Source organism: Nothobranchius furzeri, chromosome 8, assembly GCF_043380555.1.
Source record: "Nothobranchius furzeri strain GRZ-AD chromosome 8, NfurGRZ-RIMD1, whole genome shotgun sequence".
Taxonomy (NCBI): Eukaryota; Metazoa; Chordata; class Actinopteri; order Cyprinodontiformes; family Nothobranchiidae; genus Nothobranchius; species Nothobranchius furzeri.
Window position 1 is genome coordinate 48487098 of NC_091748.1, and position 16630 is coordinate 48503727.

The following is a 16630-nucleotide window of genomic DNA, read 5'->3' on the forward strand; positions in this document are numbered from 1 at the left end:
TCCTGATAATAACTTTTTGCTTTCCTTGACTTTTGATGTGCTACTACTAGTTTATCCGTTTAATTATAGATCCACTAGGATAAATACAATAAAGTTTATCTTTCACCAAATAGAATATTTACTAAGACATCACAATATAACTATAGACACATTCCTTGGTGTGTGTGTGTGTGCGTGTGTGCGTGTGTGCGTGTGTGTGTGTGTGTGTGTGTGTGTGTGTGTGTGTGTGTGTGTGTGTTCTCGATCCCCAGTGAGTCGTGGAGGATGGCTGCTTATACTGAGCCAGGATTCTCTGGAGGTTTCTTCCTGTTAAAAGGGAGTTTTCCTCTCCACTGTCGCTATATGCTTGCTTAGTATGAGGATTGCTGTAAAGTCACTGTGACTTGGTGCAATTTGCTGGGTTCCTTATATAGGAAACATTTTTTCTGATTGGCTTAATGAACTGACCTGAATTGGAATGTTTATTATGTGAAGTGCCTTGAGACGACTCTTGTCATGATTTGGCGCTATATAAATAAAATTGAATTGAATTGAGAAAGCAATCCACCGGAGCCATGTGATGGTTCCTGTGAGCAGGAGGTTCAAATAGAAACATTCAAGATATCTGATGTTTTTCAGCCTCTTATACACCTTTGTTAGATTTAAATAAATGCCAACGGATTTGTAATAAACTCACCATGCACAAAGTTTTGAGGAAAGATTAATGGACACTAATGGGGACACAATAAAAATAAATAAATGTCCATTTGAAATGTCCAGAAATAATGTCCTCGATCTGATATACAAAAGTGTATTAGTAAAGCTGCACTTGACCATTAAACTATATAAATTCTAACATGTATCCAGTATCACTCCATATCTAATGTTTAAATACATGTTATCATTGTATAACATCAAGCATCAACCTACACTGGATTCCTCACCCTCAGCTACAACCATAACCACATTGACTTAAGCACATCTATACATTAGACTATACAGTAGCTATTTAGCATAACTCAGTGGATTATTCAAGTTAAAACCATGATCGACATATGTTAAAACTAACCAAAACCATTTTGTATCTTGTTAGCTTAAATGTCATTCTGTCAGTTAACAATTAGCATCAGCTCTGCTAGTAGGCATGGGCGGCATATAACCCGCCTTTTTGGATATAACAGAAGCAGGAGACAAAAGCGTTTAACCCTCTCAGGCTCAAAATAAGTTCTGATAAAAGGACGAACAACTAAGTCCTTCAGGGGTATTCTGAGTTAAAAAAATGCTCGTGAAACACGTATGTGGAGTAACCAGGTAGGTTTTAACTGTTGCAAATCTGCAACGCACTTTGCACCACACCCACATTGTAACAACGTAAAACTGCATCTTCCATGATTTTTATTTATACAATGGAAATATAAAAATAAAAAAAATAATGGGGGATCCACTTGAAGCTTTTTTAAAACCCTTTAGATTAGTGTAAAGGGTTAGAGACAATAAAAAAGGTTAAAATGGATCCCTCGATATCGGAACTTTATTAAATAAAAGTATAAGTACACAAAGAAACAAATTGTATACAAATTTTAACAAAGAACATATACTCAAATAATTTGTAGGTATTGCAAATATTCACATTTTTAAAGACTTCTTGTTTAACGATCCACTAATCAATTTTATGTAAGATAGGGCGTTATAGTGTTAGAAATTTGGTTTTTGGTTATGATGCTTGCATTTGTGGAAATAGAATTTTGCTAGAATATTTAACAAATTTAGAATAAAGTATACTTCTTATCTGTGCATGTGAAATAACAAAAATATGATATTTTCCCATTTTAAAGTGAAGTCTTTGTGAAAAATAAGAAATAAATAATAAATCTTAATCTAGATAAATAAGTCCATAAAGTTGTAGGATGTGAACAGATCCAAAAGAGGTGCTGAAAGTCTCAGGGTGGCCTCCACAAAAACAGTTTACATCAATGCCCCTCTTGAACTTTGTCATACAGTGATTTGCTGGACAACATTTATGAAGCGTTTTGAATTAGACTTCTTTGACCTTATTAATTACAAAATACTTGTTAGGAATGGTCCATATACTCTTTTCCAAATATCAGTGACAAAGGAGTAAAATCGTGTTTGTATATCGGGGACCAGGCTAATATAACTTGTTTGTGATATATTGAAAGTTTTTCTGGAAGCTTCACTACATTTTAGTCACAGCCCAGGATCAAATTTAAACCACCAAACCTAGAGAAAACGTAGTGAGGAATAAAATTTCAAATGGAGATAGAATTTTTAAGCAAATTAAATTTGAATGTGTTGTTTAATGAAATGAAATCCAAAATATTGAGTCTACCATTTTTATAGTCATTCATCCCACTATTTCTAATGTATTGTGTTCAGTTTTCCCATTATAAGTTGAAGAGCATTTGGTCAATATCCCCCAAAGTTCTGCTGTCCACATGAAGAGAAATGGCAGCAAAAGTCATTTGAGATAGACCTTCTGCTTTTCAGAGCAACAGTCATCCTCTTAACCCTCCCACTGCCCTAATGGGTGTGACCCCACGAGGAAAGTTGACCAATAAGCAGGGTTGATGGTTTTTTCCCTTGGGTCCATGTGGCAGGGGTGAGGAGTGAGCACCACCTCACCCCTGCCACGTGGACCTCAAGGGATAAACCATCAATCCTGCTCAGTGGTCAACTTTCCTCACAGGGTCACCCATAAAGACAGTGGGAGGGTGAAACCTAAATTTCATTGATTTAACTTGAATTCCTGTTTTTTTTATATAATTGGAGGAAAATTAGCAGTTATTCTGCTTTATCTTTACAGATAATCAGGCCCAAATAGGTTACTTTGTGTTGAACCGCTATATTACAAACACTTTGATCATTGAATTTTTTGAAAATACCTGACATTTGTTTAAGTTTAAGATCAATCCAGAATCTTTTGAGAAGTCATCTATGATTTTTAGGGTAACTGGCACCTGACTGGTATTTTTTTTTTTTTTAGAAAAATTGTAGCATCATCTGCCAGCTGGCTGATGACAAACTGTCTCCCATCAGTAGGAGTAAAGTGGTACACCCAGCTAGGATGTCTGCCCTCCAGTGATGAAAAGCTGCAACTACAGTGGTTCTGGTCTAGCCACCATAGACATTCAATGTATACGATTCTTTGCTAGCCACGCTCCACTGGAACCTCAGCAGGCCCAACAATCCAACGTAATTCCAATCACAGCGCTTTATCGGTTTGGTGGGTGGGTGTTTCCGCAAGAGAGCAAAACAACAAAGATGGCAATGACTCGTTTGAAACAGCTTTGGCGTCAACTCTGGAGTATTTAGACTTGGACTTTTCTTTGAGTCAAGAGCAGATAAAGATAATAAAGTCTTTTATTTAGAAAAAGAATGCATTTACTTCGTCAACAGTTTATGGTGTACAGTCCCATTGACTGACATCCATAGTGATACGTGTGTCACATTGTTCATTGTTTGAAAGACAACCGTAGACTCCACCCCATAATGAGATCTGTTTATGGTTGACTTTACGTTGTTTTAATAAGTGGAGTATTCAGTAATTATTTTTCATTTAGCATTGTTAATGAACCAGGAGCATAAACGGTCATTTTTGTTCTTTACTGTTCAATCATTCACTGTCAGTAATCAGCATAAATAAATCTAATGAGATAAATCACAACTCACTTGATAAACAAAGATTAACTGCAATGATTTCCAAACATTTTTTATTTCATAATCTCTCAGTATTCTCAACAATAAAAGCTGTAGGGGAATTATAACTTGCAAAAGAACATAATATTGAATTTTATTAAGAAAACAAAGCAACTCTTATTTATGCAACAAAAGGAATCACTGATACGCTCATAGGGTTGTTTCTCATTCCCTCCAATGAACCAAAAGACGACACGTTTTTAAAACCCCCCCAAAAGGTTTGCACGCCATTTTCATCGGGTCTGTTCTATCCGACAAGCGGGTTTGAGAGCAGACCGTCACTGGTCTGGGGTGGATCTGAACTCCGTCCGTTGGTGCTTGGAGAGGCAGAGAAAGGAATGATGACAGTAAGACAGTGAATGAAATATCAGCCAATGAGTAATGACAGACAGGTTAAAGGTATTTAGAAAGATCCTTCTCCACCACCTGCAAAAAAAAAAAAGATATTTTTGAAAAGGAGTTCAGATGGAAAAGAGAATAAAAATGTACCATTTACACATTGTGAAACTAGTTTTTATAAATAATCAACTAAATGAATGTCCCTTTGTGATGAATCCCAATAAACATTAGCAATTTCTAGGCATTTGTTACAGCTCAGATCTATTCACTTAAGAAAGATAAGGATGTTTTGTACGTACTTCTGGATCATCGAGGGGTCCGTATCTTTTCACCACCTGCCCCTCTCTGTTGATCAAAAACTAGAGACAAAAAAAGCAACTTAAAGACGACAGCATAGTTTCTTTCCAGATCAGACACTTGGTCATTTTTCATACTGAAAAATGTGGACTATAGATATTGTAAAAAAAATAAATAACAATATACATTTTACCTTGGTGAAATTCCACTTGATGCTACTGCAGGATTAAAAATAAATACATCACATTAGAATATATTTCTACTCACTCATTTTATATTACAGAGTGCACAGTAATTTTTAGGATGAGATCATTTGCAGTCATAATAATAAACCTTAAACGTCATATTTGAGTCTTTTGTACGTACTCTCCGAACAAGCCTCTGCCGTTGGGCTGATCCTTCAGCCACTTCCACAGAGGATGAGCATTCTCCCCATTCACCTCGATCTTACTGAACATGTCAAACTGTGCGTTGTATGACTGGGCAAAAATCTTGATCTGTGTCTCGTTTCCCGGCTCCTAAAGACATAAACAGGAACAGAAAAGAGAAAAAAATGACTTTCAGACAGTTTCACTTTAAAGATTTAGACAGAAAAGTATGGAACTAGGATTGGGACAATATTACATGTAACTTGTACCAAGTTTTGTAACTTGTAAGTTTTGTAACTGTAATCTCGTTTTGTAGCATATAACCTTTGTTTTGTAACACGTAACTTTTGCACAAAACATGAAACTTTCATTTTGTAACTTACAGAAAAAAAATCTATGTACAAGTTTCAACTCACAACTCTGAAAACACACATCTCACTCTACAGTGAGAATGATAGAAATCCATGACACATGATTGGCCAAGGCAAAGCCTTTCATTGGTTCTTTTGGAAGCAAGCTAGAATTGGGACAAAATGTTTTGTACTTGTAGACTTGAGTTTTGTAACTGTAGACTGAGATTTGTGATTTGAAAGTTGTACACTGATTTTTTTCTGCAAGTTACAAAATAAAAGTTTCATGTTACATACCAAAATTACATGCTACAAAATGAAAGTTACGTGTTACAAAACGTGAATTACATGTTGCAAAACAAAAGTCACAATTACAAAACACGTTACAAGTTGCATGCAATATTGTCCCAATCCTAGTTCCATAGAAAAGCCCACTTAGATTAGATTTGATTCCCAAGCTAAATTAATTTCTTTTATCTTACGTTTAAAGTGACAATGTGTATTTTTTTTAAACCATGATCTCCGGGAATATCCATCGAAATGTAGTTTAAAATAAATTAAATGATGCCCAGTTGTTGAAAATATTGGCAGCTTCATAAAATACATGGGACCGGGTCTAGGTCCCTGGGTGATGCCATATTAGATGCCATGTTTTCTTCCATGGGAGCCCATGAGGACAAAAGGCATTTACTGTTACAAATCTTTTGCCAATTTTTGTTTTACACATTCACCTCTTCACTCATTTCCAGTGATGAAAGGGAATCTGCTGTGCTTGTCATTTAGCTGGAAGTTGCGCTCCCATGGATTTTTGACCCTAAGGTCTTACCCAAACACAAAAATATGCATTGCTTGCAGCGATTCAGATATGTACTGCCCCCTATCGCTAGGGAAAATACACATTGTCACTTTAAAGAAAATAAAGATAATTCTGCACCCAAAAGCATTTTTATAGCCCTAAAATAAGTTTTATGAATTCCAGTTTGCATCAGAAACAAAAGAAAACCTTTATTAGTTTGATAAATGGCCTGATTATAAAATACTTTGTGCAAATCTCTTCCTATTTCACATGACAGTTTTAGATCATGATCTAGCATGGATTTAAATGGGATAAAATAGAAATATACTTTTACAAGTACACCAGCAGCAAGGCACAGGTACCATTTACCAGAACATTAATAAAACGTGACCTTTACCTGATTCCCAAACTGGTTAGAGGGGAAGGCGAGGATCCGTAAACCTCTCTCAAAGTACGCGGCGTGCATCTTCGCAAACTGAGAGTAGTTTACTGGGGTTTTGCTTCATTTTGAGGCAACATTGGTGATGATGACAACATAGCCCCTGTAATTAAAACACAAGAACATTAAAAAGGAGCTGTGGGGAGTGAATTTAGGAAGATGAAGTTAAACCAACCTGTATTTCTCAAGCGACACCAGATTTCCATCGATGTCTGTTGCGTTGAATTCATAAATGGACGTGGCTCTCTGCCAGTCCTCTGTTGGGGACGACTGTTGACAAAGGTGGGGGAAAAAATCTTACTAGAGACATAAAGAGAAACCTTCCTGATTAAAAATATATCTTGGTGCAAATGAACAAAAATGCATTATAGAATAAATACAACGAATAAATCAAAATGTCAGTCCCTTACCATAGCCTGCAGCAGGACAGAGAGAAACACTGTGCACCCTAACAGGCGCATGGCTGCCCCTCTCTCAGCTTCTCTGTTACAGAACAATCTAATCTGTCAGAGCAACCCCCTCACTGCTGAACCTCACATCTGACAGAGCCTTAATGTACAAGGGGCGGGTCGAAATGACCAGAAATGATAAGCTGGATTTCTCCAATAGGTTCCTCTCTTAGGTCCTAACAAAACAAACCCTGATCAAAAGCACGCGTGCTGCAGGCCAAAGTTCATAGCTATGTCATAAAACTCACAGAAAGATGAGGTGCATGTGACTCGGGCGAAAGGTAAAAGTCCAATCAAACGCATAATGTGATTATTCATATAAAACAGTCTGTTACACAAGCGCGGTCAGGGCCAACAAACAAATCATATAAATCCCTGACGACAAACGAATGAGTGTTTCAAGCTGTTAGAATAAACAGCATTGTGTGCTTATGAGGTTAAAGTGCAGGAAGGAAGAAACGCTGAGCAAATCAGAAAATGTGCAATTAGAGAAGGTGATGACATCATTTACTAATACAGTTCTGATTTACAAAGATGGTCACAAATTAGACACAGAACAAAAATAAATCTAAAACTAACAGAAAAGTGTTTATACCATGAAGGTATTAATACTATGATGATGATAGGCTTATCAGCTTGTCGCAACAGGGGGGTGGGGATGATGCAGAGGAATGCTGGTGTCCTATCGTGACTTTCAACATTTACACAACCTGAAGTGCGTTGCCTGTGTAAATACTGTCTGCAATCGTGCCCGCAAGGGCACCACAGATGTCACAGCAGCCATATTCAGTTACACAACTTCTAAATCTCATTATAAAACAAGCCAAGTATCACGGAGGTTTACTTTACCGCTGCCGTGGATAAAACAAAATACAAAATCACGGCCAGTAGTGTCCCGCTGCTCGCCACAGCCCCCAAGCCCAAAACAACATATAACGGCCTCATTTAGTTATAGAAAAGGTCACTTCTGTCGAAAATCCATGCGTTGTTCGGTTGTTCGTTGTAGCTGCACGTGACTCCGCCCCGTTGTAGGCTACTAGGTGGGCCAAGGGTAAAATTATTATTATTATTATTATTATTATTATTATTATTATTATTATTATTATCATCATCATCATCATCATCATCATCACTGTTGTCGTTGTTGTTGTATTGAGCATTGTTGTCGGAAATCATGGAGTCTGCACCATTAAGTCTCTGGCGCATGTCACGGCGCGCTGTGCGAGAGGGGGAGTTTACTCACGAAGCAGCATGTACAGCACGTCACTCGCACTGAAACAAACACCCTCTATCTAATACAATCAATTAGAGGTCGTACAGAGTTTCACCATTTGATGGCTTTAACGTTCAAATCGAAGGAGGAGGGTGTTGGATAAATTATTTACTTTATCTGGGACATGGATTAGATCATGCCCCCATTATTTATCTGCACAGAAAGATTGCTGGGGTGTTCGGTCTTACACAATCAGACTAAATACAGCAACACCCACTTTTCACACCTTGTTCATTTAGGATACGATTCGTGGCGCACACAGTCTTGACACATTTCCGTGTACTGATCCACAATGATGCATCTAGTCTGATTGTGTAAGAACGAACAAATGGTCTGACTCCAGCATGCTTTCCATACTGATAAATAATGGGGACATGATGTAATTAAAATTATCCAACAGGGGACACAAATCTGCCCTCTAGTGGCGAAAATCTTTATTTAACTAACAGAACAGCGGCGGTGATTGCTGGTTTATGATGACGTCTTTGAAGTTAATTTGCTGGAAAAGCCTCGTTGTAAGATGGCACTGTCGTTAACAAATGCTAGAGGCGCAATAACTTTAGAAGGTCTCTGAACCAAGCGAAAAACCCCATTCCTGGTCTTTAGTCAGATAAAAAAGCACATGAACACCGGCAAAGCAGAGAAGGAGCAAACCCCTTCAGGTCAGCTTTTCTGACGTCATCAGCCTGTGTCAGTCAATCGGGAAACGTGCGTTCGCTTAAAGAGCGATATTGATAACAAAAAAAAAATCATTTTCTGACCAAATCTAGTGCACACAGCTTATTTAGCAGGACATGGATGATGAAGAGGAAACATATAGACTTTGGAAGATCCGCAAAACCATCATGCAGGTTCGTTAGGTTTGAATGTTTTCTTTATTTAGCTTGTTAGCCTCTTTTAGCTCGTTAGCTCAACATGAATGAATGTATTTTTTATCACTGAAGTTCCGTTAAATTTGACTTGTGTACTCCTTATTTTAACATTATGACAGCCTGGCTAAACACTAGCTTGTTCAACACTTGTTCCACTGGTATTTTAAGCAGTTTACCAAAGTACGAAGCAAGACTAGCGGCTCTAACCTGACTGCAACAATTGTTTCTGTAAAATTTAAATAAGTGTGTTTAAGTTCGACAAAATAACAGACGAATTATTTAATTTTAATGTTTATTAAATGAGTTTTCTGATACCTTCTCTGATGTTTTCCTCCTTCAGCTGTGCCATGATCGAGGTTACCTTGTGACCCAGGACGAGTTGGACCAGACTCTGGAGGAGTTCAAGAGTCAGTTTGGAGACAAACCGAGCGAAGGTCGTCCCAGACGAACAGATCTCACGGTGCTGGTGGCACACAATGATGATCCCACTGACCAGATGTTTGTTTTCTTTCCCGGTATGTTTATTTTAACTGGGAGATTGAACAGAAATGGAGACCAGGTGACTTTTGTGACTTTTGCTCAGTGCATCAGTCTTTTCTAGAAGTAACTGGGTGATTACATTTGGAACAGAGAAGCGTGTTTGATTTGAAGAAAATTGTTATGAATTCATCTTTTTTTTGTCCATTTTTGTCCCACCAGAGGAACCCAAGGTGGGGATCAAGACCATTAAAATGTACTGTCAGAGAATGCAGGAGGAGAATATCACTCGAGCCATCATCGTTGTTCAGATGGGCATGACGCCTTCAGCAAAACAGGTATGTTTATGTTCATGTATTTAGCAGACGCTTTTGTCCAAAAGACCTACAAGTAATAATGAAGCCAGCAGGTTGCCCTTGAGGCTTACAACAAACACTAATCAGTCAATCCTAGGTGGCAGTGAGGCAGCATAATGAATCGTAAAGGGAAGTGAATAAGGAGTGGACAGTAGAGTGGGGGACGGGTGCAGGGAGGGTGCTAGCTTAGAAGATGCTCTCTGACGAGCTGGGTCTTCAGGAGTTTCTTGAAAATGGACAAGGTCAAAGAGATCTCGCAGTACAGGCAGGAAGACCAGTTAGAAGGGCATTGCAGTAGTTGAGGTTGGAGATGACTGTAGATTGAACCAGGAGCTGGGTGGCATATTTTGTTAGATATGGTCTGATCTTTTATATGTTATACAGCATGAAGCGGCATGAACGAGTGACAGAGGCAACTTGATCTTTAACTCATTTCCTGCCATTGATGACTAAAGTCATCATTTGTATTTTTTTTTTTACTGTGTGGGTGTCGGAACGAGCTCCCGTACCGTGAGAACAAACATCCCAGCTCTAAAGCTGATCTTTATCCATGTACATCACACGTCACATGATCAGGAAGCAAAAAATCCATGTGTTAGGAGATCGTTTTGGGCTGCTGCTGTAAAAAAAAAAGTGAGGCACGATCCAGAAAAGCTTCTGCCGATCACAATTCGACAACGGATTATGAAAAAATGGATAACACTCTAAACACGCAGATTATTCCAGATGTAAGAGGTGAGTCTACTCTTTGTTTTGGTAGTTTGGGCGTTGACATCATCATAGAGTGCAACGTTCGGTGACTTTTCAAAAAACTGTGAAAACGCTGAAAACCTCTGGCAGCGAAGGGCTTTACTGATCAGGAAACGACCGGAAGGTAATGAGTTAAAGGTCAGCTGGTCATAAATCACAACACCCAAATTTCAAATTGTGTGTGAAGGAGCCAGAGATAGGGGCTCGTTTTGCATTGAGATATTGTGTCGTATGGATGGGTTTGCTGGGATGTCAAGTAATTCAGTTTTTGAGAGGTTGAGTTGGGGATGGTGAGATTTCATCCATCTTGATATATCAGAAAGACAGTCCAAGATTTGTACAGAGACTGTGAGGTCGTCCGGACGAGAATGACAGATAGAGCTGGGTGTCGTCAGCATAGCAGTGGTAGGAGAGGCCATGCGATCGAATGATCTCACCCAATGTGGTGGTGTATGTGGCAAAGAGAAGAGGTCCTAGTAAAGAGCCCTGGGGGACTCCTGTGGCAAGATGGTAAACAGCAGAAGATTGTCCGAGTCAGGTAAGATTCAAACCAGGAGTGTGCTTTCCCTGTGATGCCCATGCTAGAGAGTATGGACAAAAAGAAGCCACGGTTGACTGTGTCAAATTCAGATAAGTCAAGCAGGATAAGCACTGAGGATTTGGGCAGTCGCTCTAGCTTATTTTAAGGCTTCAGTGGAGTGGCCATTTTTGAACCCAGATTTGTATGGGTCAAGCAGATAGTTTTGTGAGAGGTGCTCTGCAACCTGCTTGAAGGCCGCCTTTTCGATGATTTTAGACAGGAACGGGAGGAGAGAGATAGGTCGGTAGTTCTCCACACGATTTGGAGGAAGGGAGTTGGTTTCTGAGTGTCAGAAGTGCTGAGAATTTTGTCAGTGTAGAAAGCTTTCTTTGCATTAGTGATGCTGGCAGAGAATGAACTTTGTACCGTTTTTAGATCAAATGATAACATTAAGGACAGGAAACCTGATGAAATGGGGTTGTCCAGATGAATATTCATGTCTCCAAGGACCATTGTGGGACAGTCATGCTCAGGAATGGAGGAGAGCAGGGTGTCAAGTTCATCTAGAAAGTCTCCGTGTTGTCCTGGTTGTCGATATATAACAACCATAAAGAATAATTTTCGGTGCAGTTACCCAGATGGCATGGTATTCAAAGGAGATGTACTTAGTTATGGGTAGCAACTGACTGTATTTCCATTTGTTGGAACTTAACATGCCTGTTCCACCACCTCGGCCAGATGCATGAGAAGTGTGGTTGATTGAGAGTGCAGCTGGGTTCATCGTCACCAGGTTTGATCCAGGTCTCAGTGAGAGCCAGGGCATCAAGTGACAGGTGACTGGCATATGCAGTAATGAAGTCTGCTTTGTTTACTGCTGATTGGCTGTTCCACAGTCCCATAGACAGGCAAGTGGTGCTCGCTGCAGAGCCACAAATGTGGAGCTGCACCAGAGTCAGCCCCGCCCATTCCATCAGAGTCAGTCCAATTCCTTCCAGTTGTCAGACTTAATAGCATCCTGGAACCAAAGAGGGTGATATAGCTAATATCATCTAAAATGCAGGATTGAGGACTGAGTTGAGAGGTTAACTGAACCGTTTTTGTAAAGGTTTCCATATAATTAAAAATCTAACTTTTGGAACTTTTTATTATGTTATATTATCATTTCCTCATAAGAAACACGCCAAAGCCATTTTTGGCCTCATTCACACATTTTCCTCCCATCTCAGCTTCAATTTGGTCCTCTCCTCCGAAGCGGGTCTGGTCTTGGTTCTCAAATCTGGATATTCTGTGAATTTTCTGACAAATTATCTCTGAAATGACTTCTACTGAGACACCGCTGAAAAACCATACATCCCATCTACAAAAACACACTGGATGGGACAATTACATGTGATGCCACTAGCTTGTTATCAGATGTAGTGGTGAACTGGTTGTGCAGTCAGCTTGTCATGTAATTTTGCGCAGGTTCACCTCCCGGTAACGGCGCAAACTTTTTTCTTCTTTTCTAGCTACACTTGCCAGTACTATGTTTTTAACCATTTATTGGTATACCGTTTACAATATAATGACTAATGTGTTTGTTTTTCTATTTATTCGTTATTTAGCCAGTGTGAGTCCATTTGTGAGCAGAGCTCCAACTAAAATGCTGTTTAGGAACGACCAAATTCAAAGAACTTTTAGAGATATAAATATTTTGCAGAAAATAAACATTACAACTAAAATATAAACAAATTAAATGTTTCAGCTGGATAAATAGATAGCTGCCGACCCCACCGAGAGTTGAACCTACATCAGCTGAGGGGAAAGCAAAACTTAGGTGTGACGATGTTGCCACTAGATTACCAGGGCTCACCAAACAATTGTCCTTAAATGCTTTTGTAGCCCGGTTCTGTTGGAGCGGCTATGGACAGATATTCGCTAAAAGAAACCTTTTCATTTCGGGATATATTCAGGCTTTGTCACGTAGCAAGTTATATTTATCTTGTTTAATTGGAGCATAGAACGTAGCATTAACATTTGTAAACTAGTAACAGCCGTAATTCATGTGGGTTAGGTTAGTTTGCTACAAAATAAAAAAATAAAAAACAGAAGAAGTCAGTGGGCTAGGCTGTTTGCGTGAGTGGGCGGGGCTGACTCTGGTGCAGCTCCGCCTTTGTGGTTCTGCAGCGAGCACCCTTTCTAGTCAGGTGAGTGTCACCGAGGAGAGCTTGTTATAGGCCCAAGGTAAACACCATTATTATGGAGAAAGAAAAAAGATCATGTAATTTTATCAGTAAAATTGTCTTTATTTGGCTTTCACTGTCCTGTCTAATAAGTTGAAACTGAATTTCCTGACAGTCTTTGGTGGACATGGCACCGAAGTACATACTGGAGCAGTTTCTACAACAGGAGCTGCTTATTAATATCACCGAGCACGAGGTAAAAAGCATATCATGTTCTTTTTTTTGTGTACATACTGAGAATAGTGGGTTTCAGTTTTGTGTCTGAACTTTCAGCTTGTACCTGAGCACATCGTCATGACGAAGGAGGAAGTGACCGAGCTTCTAGCAAGATAGTATCCTTACTGATTTCCTCTTTTTACTATGCTGCAGGTTTTGTGTTGACGCTTGAGGGCTTTTATTTCACATACCTTTGTTTTCTTTAACATGATTACTTCAGTAAACTAAAAGAAAGTCAGTTACCGAGGATTCAGGCTGGAGACCCTGTGGCGCGCTACTTTGGCTTGAAAAGAGGACAGGTAAAGCACCGAGTACTTCCTGTTCACATGTAAGAGTTGTACAGGACCTGTGACCAGTTTTCATTATTACATGTCACATCATGAGTTCTCTAACATCACTTGTATATTATTTGCCACTCATTTACATTTTACACAAACTGCTGGGTTGTCATGGGCACAGTTATTGTCCAAATGCAAACACAAATAGTTTTGAGTTTTCCAACTGTGACCGTGCTTTCATGCAGCCAATAGCCCGGTTCCACACGGCCATGTAAACACCGGCAAAAACCCAGTTGTGCTCATAACCGGGTATTTACAAACCGGGTAATTAACCCTGGAGGTAACCCTTTTCTAACCCAAGTATCAGGTCATGTAAACTCGTATCGGGATAACCCTTTCATAAGGTGCGCATGTTCTATTCACAAGGAATCTTGGTCGTTTGAGTAGATCTGGGGTCGGCAACCTTTTCCCATCAAAGAGCCGTTATTACCCGTTTCCCACAGTAAAGAAAACACTGGGAGCCACAGCCGTGGCGTTGTGTGTGGGCCTACCGGCCCTGCGCAGGTGCCGCTTTTTGACGCGTCTCCTTTTAAAACATGTTTACACTGTTCAGACAACAAATCCAGGCTCTGTCTCGTTGGATTGTCATTAAACTTTCTACAGAACGAAACTTTACATTAAACAATGTGGAAAGGGTAAGAAAAGGATTCAATCAACTTGTTTTTCTCCTTTATTTACAGTGATGGAGGTAACGGCGCAGTGCGCATGGCACTGGTGTTAATCGAGTTTAATTTTTCTCTTTGCGACAATCTTCACAAGAAGGCAAAACAGCTAAACGGCAGGGTTCACTGACCAGCTATTTCCCGTGTTTGACCGTTTATTTGGACAGAGAAACCTCAAGGCTGCAGAAGCGCTGACATTTTAATCGTTACACACATCGCAGAGGCAGCTACACCAATCAGGAAAAGATTCCCATCAGAACATCTGAGCATTAAACTGGACACTGTGCTCAGGGCAGCTCGTTGACAGCGTGCACGTAAGGTGGACGAGCTGAAGATGTGGAGAGGGGCTTGAGCGCCTCGTGCACCGGCAGCAGCAGAAGTAAACCGGAAGTGAACACGTAGAGGTCAACATGGCGAGACGCAGCTCGCCTTATAAGCACAATAGCTACGTAACTAAGATCAATTGTAATAATAAATACAGGTAGTAATGTGAGTTATTAGTACCACAAATGCTACCTAATATGCACTGTACCTGATAAAAAAAAACAAATTAACATCAAATGATGTCAAATCAGGTGTCATTTGCTGTTTTGCAGTTTCTTGTGGTTGGATTATGCACATGGTGTTTATTTAGGAAGAAAAACAGCAAATGACTCAAATTGCGTCTTAACGTAGCCCGTACGTCCTGGTCCTGACGCTATGTAATCAGGATATTGGAAGTTCCATGTATACAGGGGTAACACTCTACTTGTGCATGTAAACGGGTTATTCCAAATGTTAAAGTTAATGTTTCTGGAACCCGAATATTGGCTCCATGTAAAGGTAGTCGGTGTCTCACAAGCTGCGTTTTCCCAGGTGGTGAAGATCATTAGACCCAGTGAAACCGCTGGAAGGTACATCACCTACAGGCTGGTGCAGTGACCCAAAGGTAAGTGTGGACAGAACCGCAAATAGAGCATGGATTAAGGATTTGTAGAGAATTACATTCTGGGCATAGAGGGCCGGTACCAGCACTTTTTAGTGGTTTCTCTGCTCAAACACTAGATTCAGTGGTTGAATCACCTGTGCAGCAGCTCAGTGTTAATTACCTGCTGATTGAAATCAGGTGTGTTGAAACAGTAAAAACTGAGGCCCTGTCCACACGTAGCCGGGGATCTGCCAAAACGTAGATATTTTTCTACGTTTTGGCCTGTCATCCACATGAAAACTGAGTTTTTTCACACGAAAACGGATCTTTTTAAAAACTCCGGCCAAAGTGAAGATCTGCGTTTTCTCCGTTTTGGGTGTCTGCGTGTGGACGGACAAAACCGGAGTTTTAAGGTCTGCAACGTCACTTTCCGTGACAAAAAACTGCTGACATCACGTGTGCGACCTGTGTTTACACTAGCCGACAGCATGGATGCTCTCAGAGCTGCGCTCGCTTTATCAATTGTCCAAGCGCTTTTTGCTCGTTTGTTTTTGCAAGCGGAATTACTGCTCCTTGCGGAAGACCACAGACGAAGGACGAGGTTAAGAACGGGGGAAGTACTGCCGCCTACAGGTCTGGCATGTCCTTAACAACGTATTTATCCGGGTACGTGTGGACAGAGTTTTGTTTTAAAACGAGGTGGTGTGGATGCAAGTTTTTGGAGGGGCGGATGTTCGTTTAAAAAAAAAAAACCCGGCTACGTGTGGACTAGGCCTAAGACGTGCTGGATACCGGACCTTTAAGAAAGTAATTGTATACCCATTTGTGTTTTTCAGTGCGTCCCAGTGCAGCTGTGGCTACATCGTAGCTCATCACCATCAGTGTGTGAATGTGTGTGTATGGATGAATGATACACTTTAGTGTAAAGCGCTTTGGAGTCCTTACTCTGAGAGGCACTATACAAGTGTGCGTCATTCATCATAGTAAACACGTAAGACTTGATGATTCTGAAAATTGTTTTCTTTTCAAGTTCTTCCGGATTGAAGTTGAGGATCAGCGGCATCTCACTCATCTGTGGATCGTTAGTCTGCTGAACTCCAATTTTTCCTGTAATTACTGAATTTTGTAAAAAATAAATAAAAGCATCTTTTGTACTTGAATTGTGGCACAACTCAAAGGTTTCAGCCTACAGTGTGTACAAGTGAAAAGTACCTTCCTTCTTTTAGGTTATTCTGTAGCTGCGGCAGGATCTGGAGCCTGATGAACTTTTGTTTAGACCCGTATCGAATACTTCGTCATGCCC

At 40.0% G+C, this 16630-nt stretch overlaps 2 protein-coding genes across 4 annotated transcripts; one reads left to right on the forward strand and one right to left on the reverse strand.

Annotated features, from left to right (window-relative positions):
- Positions 1–3693: 3693 nt before the first annotated feature.
- On the reverse strand, positions 3694–7750 carry gpx4a (glutathione peroxidase 4a). 2 transcript variants are annotated; one of them, XM_015971636.3, is made up of 7 exons: positions 7584–7750; positions 6461–6555; positions 6244–6388; positions 4699–4850; positions 4526–4550; positions 4335–4394; positions 3694–4122 (listed from the first exon to the last, which is right to left on the reverse strand). In XM_015971636.3, exons 1-7 carry the CDS (start codon positions 7677–7679, stop codon positions 4090–4092), a joined length of 606 nt encoding a protein of 201 aa, XP_015827122.1. In that variant the 5' UTR covers positions 7680–7750; the 3' UTR covers positions 3694–4089. The 2 variants fall into 2 exon arrangements, with proteins under 2 accessions (XP_015827122.1, XP_015827123.1); XM_015971637.3 differs by lacking the exon at positions 7584–7750 and adding an exon at positions 6696–6853.
- Positions 7751–8398: 648 nt separating this feature from the next.
- polr2eb (RNA polymerase II, I and III subunit E, b) lies at positions 8399–16487 on the forward strand. 2 transcript variants are annotated; one of them, XM_015971633.3, is made up of 8 exons: positions 8399–8858; positions 9220–9394; positions 9579–9694; positions 13320–13400; positions 13478–13536; positions 13641–13719; positions 15276–15348; positions 16164–16487. In XM_015971633.3, the coding sequence occupies exons 1-7, from the start codon at positions 8802–8804 to the stop codon at positions 15339–15341; spliced, it is 633 nt and encodes a 210-aa protein (XP_015827119.1). In that variant the 5' UTR covers positions 8399–8801; the 3' UTR covers positions 15342–15348; positions 16164–16487. The 2 variants fall into 2 exon arrangements, with proteins under 2 accessions (XP_015827119.1, XP_015827120.1); XM_015971634.3 differs by having other exon boundaries at positions 16358–16487.
- Positions 16488–16630: the final 143 nt, after the last annotated feature.

What these genes read in the sequence shown, in the direction of transcription:
- polr2eb (XM_015971633.3), top strand. Translation starts at nt 8,802, where the DNA reads ATGGATGATGAAGAGGAAACATATAGACTTTGGAAGATCCGCAAAACC. An exon ending in TCCGCAAAACCATCATGCAG is followed by an intron (nt 8,859 to 9,219) that starts GTTCGTTAGGTT and finishes TTCCTCCTTCAG; the next exon opens with CTGTGCCATGATCGAGGTTA. An exon ending in ACCGAGCTTCTAGCAAGATA is followed by an intron (nt 13,537 to 13,640) that starts GTATCCTTACTG and finishes TGATTACTTCAG; the next exon opens with TAAACTAAAAGAAAGTCAGT.